The 6,000-nt window shown below is 46.3% G+C and overlaps 1 protein-coding gene across 2 annotated transcripts in view; it reads left to right on the forward strand.

The window, feature by feature from the left end:
• PHF1 (PHD finger protein 1) overlaps positions 1 to 5,794 on the forward strand; it is a 959,509-nt gene extending 953,715 nt beyond the window's left edge. For both annotated transcript variants that reach the window (XM_085623702.1, XM_085623708.1), the window contains exon 15: positions 4,356 to 5,794. In XM_085623702.1, the coding sequence (XP_085479828.1) occupies positions 4,356 to 4,677 (322 nt within the window). In that variant the 3' untranslated portion in view covers positions 4,678 to 5,794. The remainder of the gene's footprint in view (positions 1 to 4,355) is intronic.
• The last annotated feature ends 206 nt before the right edge of the window (positions 5,795 to 6,000 follow it).

Raw genomic sequence — 6,000 nt, forward strand, 5'->3', positions numbered from 1 at the left:
CATGTACAGGATTCAAGGAGGGGGCCCTCCCCACTGTCTGACAGCGTTTCAAGCAGAAGGGGCTCATCAATAATCACCCCTAAGCGTTTACAGGTTGTGGGCCCCACTCACTACCAAGTAGTGCATGTCTCCTGCCAGGTTTAAGGGGGGAAGGAGGGAGAGAAGTCTAATGGAGCACAATGAAGGGTGCCCATAATCAGGCCCACTGTCCTTTAAAATCAGTCGCAAGGAAGGAAAAGGCCCAAAGTCCCCATGATTCTCCCAGGTGAGTGCCTATGGGCCCATCATAGGTAGATACCACCCCCATTGTCAAGCATGATGTCCTCCGGAGCCACCAGCAGCAGCCAGTTGAGTTCTCACATGCCTCGAGCACGTCTTTAGGCAGCCCAATAATCCTCCAATGGCAGCAGCCTAGGCCATCCAAAAGAATCAGCAATGCCAGACATCGGGCCGGCGTCTCCCACCAGCCCGAGCCTCCAAACGTCGATCCGCCCCTACTACCAGGTCTCACGCTCCCTACCCCATGGGCCGCCCACCTCATCCGGACTCACCCCACGCCAAGCCCCTGGTGTCTCCATAACAAACGAGGTAAGGGCACCCCGGCTCTCCGTAACAAACAAGGTAAGGGCGCCCCAGCAGCACTTAGGCTTTCCTCCACAGACTCAGGCTCGACCGCTAGTCAGGGAAGTAGGGGGAAAGTTGATGAAAAGCCTCAGCACCTCGGGCCTGGGCCACAATGTAGTGCAGGCTAGCCACGATGCCACGTAGGGCAACTTTAGCCTGGGGCTTAGGCCCACACCCGGGCTCTGCTGTCGTGATCATGCTCCTCTACTCCGCAGGGGAATTAGCACGTAGGTACAGCGGGGCAACAAGTGCAGGCCGGTTACCACCGATTCAGTCCCAGGAAAGCAGCAGAACACTATCCCCTCCTTTTTCAGAGTGAGAAGGGAGCCGTCATGCTTCCACTTGGCCAGCCAGGCCACACCGAAGCAGCTGTGCAATTCTTCGGTCCAAACGGGGCAATGTGTTAAATTTACACCATTCATGCTCCAGAATCAAGGCATGATGACACAGGAAGAGCGGGAAGGATATTGTGAGCAGGATTTGGAAGGATTAAGCAGGATTTAGCAGCTTGGCCGGCTGCGAGCGAAAGGGCTCGCGTCCTGTTGGCCATGTTTCCAGGCCACGCCCCACAAAGGAGTATCTTAACTAAGTTCACTCCCTGCGTACTGGATTGAATTGAGTAGTATTTGGTAACTCTGTGTGTTAAAGTGTAGAATTTGAGATGGGTAACGGTGAATAACAGTGATGTATTTCTTATGAGATTTTCAGTGACATCAAATAGCTTGTCAGTGATGTCACATCTGCTATTCATCATTTTACTTTTCTATGATTTCATGTTGTAAATGGCCCGCTAAATTATCTGCCCCTGCTTTCAACTGCTATGCAGGGACAGAGGAGTAATGGGGGGTGAGTCATTTATATGAACAAATATAGACACTTAACCACCTGCTCTATCTCCCTTTGTGCCTTCCCTCCACATCACAACGCTGTGGTCTTCATTGGAGCAGAGTATCATGAGATACATACTTAACAGCCATACGTAACAAAAACTTTCTTTTCCTAAAACGATAACCACTGGGCTGGACATTTAAGTTATTGTGGTCATTGGTTGGTTGAGTTCCGAGCTTGTGCAACCCCCACACTACCTTCTGAGAAGCCGGTGACGGCTCCCCTTTGCTACACTATCAGTTTCGGAAAGGGTTGTACTTGGCCTTGTTGGCAGTTAGAACAGGCCCTCTACCCTCGGTTGTTTGTGCTGGTTGTAGATGCTTTGGCAGCACCCAAGTAGAGGGGATAAGGTGGGCAAATAACCGACACCCAAGACAGAATCTCCCAATACAGAGACAACACACTACCCTATATCCAACAGCCCAGAACCTCTGTCCTGCTCCTTGTGAAAGATAAACGGTGAGGCCTCTGGCCCCAAAGTCAACTGGAGAAATCCATAAGCATCCCCATTGGTGGGAACCCACTGTCCTCATTTGCCCATTCTCCCCTCCTGATGGCGTGTGACCATTTCCAATATTTGGCCATGGAGGTTACAAAAAGTCAACACCGGTGTTGGGAGTTGAATATAACCCTCATTTTGGATAATTTAAAGCAGGCATTTGAATCCTGAGCCGCCCTCCTTCTCATTCTGAAGGGGCAGAGAGCTTGTTTAAAATGATATTCATGCCCGCTTTGTATGTGTACTGCAAAATTACCTATTTCCACTGCCACCATCCTTCTTTGCAGAGTTACCATCCCCGACTGTGGTTTTCACTGCAGACGGAGGCCTCTGAGTGTCTATCACTAAGTGTAAACAGTCCTCTTTTGATTGTGGGTTGGGAGCGGTAGGCCTAAGTTTCTATTTTTGAGCCTTACAGCTCATCCCCATTTAGACTGGATATTTTCCTTTAGGAACGACCCCTCAGAAAGACTGGAAATGGACCTCTGTGATAAATTTGATTTATTCCACTTACTTTATGGTAAGGCAATCCCTATGATGCTCCCAGCAGTCTCCAAACTTCCACTTTCATGTTGGCAAGAAGCATTAAAATATATCATTCATTCATTTCATTTGATAACTTTATTTCGGTCAGAAGACCATAAAAGCGTACAAACATACATCCTCAAATACATATACACAATAAAACAATAAATAACATTTCAAAGTTAAAAATCCTGTTTTTTTTTTTAAAAAAAAGAGATTAAACTTAAAGTCATCAATATGAAAATAGTAAATAGTAAATATGTAAAATATATCCATTGGTAAAATAAGTCCATAGTAATGACTTTTGTGAGGGACTTGGCTTGCCCAGTTGGCCTGACTGTGGTTATCACCAGTGGGACTTGATCGGTGGCTCAACGTGTGACGAGGCGTGTGGTGAGCTGACAGTATTAGATCCTTTGATGATCTGGCCATGGACTTCCATTTACATAAGACTAAATGTTTCCTAAATCTTCAACTGTGCCATGCCTTTGAAAGCTACAGAGGTAGACTATCTGCCCTTCACAATTTAGTCTTCTTGGCATTGAGAAGGAATCTCACATGTATATATAGATCTCTGGTGTCCAGTTCCCCCAATCACCACTAACAATTGGGAGATATGTAGCAGTTTGATATAGGTACACTAGACGACGATGAGTGGGTGAAAGCGATTATTGAGCAGTGAGTACTAGCTAACTCAGAATGACTACCCCTCATCCAGTGTATGTGTGTGTGTGTGTGTGTGTGTGTGTGTGTGTATATATATATATATATATATATATATATATATATATATATATATATATATATATATACCCATCAACTTCAAATAGGACATGCAAGTACTCCTAACTGCCAGGAGCAGATAGTACCACATAATATGGCAATTCCCCAGAGTATCTGATTATTGGTGCAAACTAAGTGACATGCTGGGGAATGTGGTGGGTAGGAGGAAAATCTATGACCCCAAAGACAAGCATTATGGAACACGTGTGGGCCTCTCACCCCCACATACATATAGCCATTGTCCTTTTGATAGCCAAGAGGTATCTGGCCAATCGCTCCCCACACTGGAGGAATGAACCAGGGACATGGACTTCTGTGCTACCACACAGGAAATTGTTCAGAAACCTTGTGGTGTGCAGAAGTACTATACAAAAACATGGAGTCCATGGTGGAAGTACTTTAATAGGGGCTTGTGAAGTCCTAGCTATTTCTCTACCTTACTGCTGCTGTTGTGTTCATGATACTATTGTGATCTGTTGCTCCATTGACTGCTGTAGTTATTGTTGCAATGTCTGTAAGCGACTCATTCCCTTCCTTATCCGTATTGTTCTTGTTGCTGCATATAGTAGAGATTCACAAAAAAGCTGCAGACATTAGGGGGATTAATTACCAAGCAGCCAGTGGTAGGGGCAGGAAAGGGAAGGACTAGAGGGTGTGAATACATGGTAGCATCCACTTCTTCCACACTCTAGAGGTACAGTGCAGGGGTGTTACGTCCCCAGCACCAAAGGAGTCAGCTTAAAATTGGCTTGTTAAAATATGAATAGCTCATCCAGCGTGGTTCGTGGTTTTTTTGAAGAAATGCTTCCAATTGGAAAACGTTTTTGACTTCCACACCTAAGCATGGCCATTGCTAGGGAGTCTCTAATTACAAGCAGCTGTTTAGTAATTACTGTGGATTCACAGATTTTCATTGGCTTTGGAACATAGTGAGTGAATTAAGTAAGGAATAAGTTCCAACTTTATTATTTCAGTGTATTTTTGTATTTCCTGTGCCCTGGTAATTTAAAAGTTTCTGTGTTTTCGTGTCTTGCAGTGAAGAAGGACCTGACTTACGTGATTCTTCCTACCCTGCTCCGTCCTACGAGACTGACATCTCAAAGAGAGAAAAGTGCCGCTCCGTGCCTTCCACACCTTCCTGCAGACGCAGCCATGCCAGTGCAAAGTCTGCAGATGACCCCCCTGCCCAGCCCTCCAGTAGTACCAGTACCAGTACCAGTGCTTCTTCTGCCCCTACCTACTTTGGAGCTGTGGGACGGCTGGCCCGTGGAGAGTCAGTGCGCATTCTGGCTCGGAGAGAGACTGTGGACGGGACCGTACAGTACCTGGTGGAGTGGGGGGATGGAAGTGTCCTGTAAGGAAAGGGATGCATGCCGCAGGCAGCAGAATCAGTTCTCTTAGTGCTTTAACCTGTAACATTGGGGGTTAGGAAGCCCTAGAAAAGCCTTACAGCAGATGCCATTCAGTGTTTTTAGGATTAGGCGGGAAAAGAAGTATCGCTAAAAAGAGAGGGCTCGAGGAAGGTGCATGGAAATCTTTGGGTTGGAGGCGCTGCTGGCTTGCCACAGAGTGACCTGCAGATGCAGCAGGGCCAGTTCAGCTTTCCATAAGTCAAAGTAAAGGGAGGAGAGACTGGCTGATGGGAAACGGAGGAAGGTGAAGAGAGGCTTGTAGTGACGAGGCACTGAAGGGAAAGAGAGGCCAAGAAAGAAAGAGGAAGGAAATATGACACAGTGGAAACTAAGTATCTGAGACCCTTGGGACAAAGCCGAAGGTTAATGGGCACCAAATAATGAGAGATGATGATAGGACAAATTGAGTGAGCAAGAGATATGGGATGAAAACTGGCGAGTTAGATGGTGAATGGAAAGAGCCAACAAGATGCCTACGGATAATATTTTGATGCTAATTTGTAAGAGACAGATTGAGGTTAGAGGTAGGAGAAAGATGAGGCCAATAAGAGTGGTAGTTTGAAGAGCTAGACAGGTGAGTTGAATGGAAGAGCCGGAGGACAGCAATGTAGGCAGTGACCGGTGATGACCAGTAAAGTGAGAGCAGGATGTAGACGAGGAAACAAATAGAGTGAAAGAAAGATTAAAGGACTGAGGTAAAGGAAGATGTATAAAGAGAGGAGGAGATGTTGGTAGACAAGAGGAGTGAATAAGGTTGAAATGGGCAATAGACAGATGCATGTGGAAATTACACGTAAAAGATAGGAAAGAGCTGGATAGGTGAGAAAGATCAATGTTGAGGTGAGAGGTAGTGTTAGTGTGAAGAGCCGAGGGGCCAGAGAGAAGAGTAAGTGTGAGAGAAGAGTTCGAGGAGAGAAAGAGGAGTTAGAGAAATGGTTGAGGGTGAACTGAAAAGGAGAGGGGATGATGCGATGCATGTGGAAGTAATAGGTAAAAAGTAGTAAAGAGCTGGATAGGCGTTGAGGGGTGAGGAAGCAATGGCATGAAGAGATGAGGAGCCAAAGAGTGAGATAAGAAGTTGATGGGAGAAAGAGGCATTACTAATGTGGTTGAGGGTGAGATGAAAAGGAGCGGAGATAAAGCAATGCCTATGTAGCAAATGGAGGTTATTGGGGAGACTAAGTGGGGAACCCAGGAGGCTAGGCATAACACAGTGCGAGAACAGAGACATTTGGGAAACAACCAGGAATGACTGATTGGAACAGTGGG

The sequence above is a fragment of the Triturus cristatus genome, chromosome 1_1 (assembly GCF_964204655.1).
Source record: "Triturus cristatus chromosome 1_1, aTriCri1.1, whole genome shotgun sequence".
In the NCBI taxonomy this organism is placed as follows: Eukaryota; Metazoa; Chordata; class Amphibia; order Caudata; family Salamandridae; genus Triturus; species Triturus cristatus.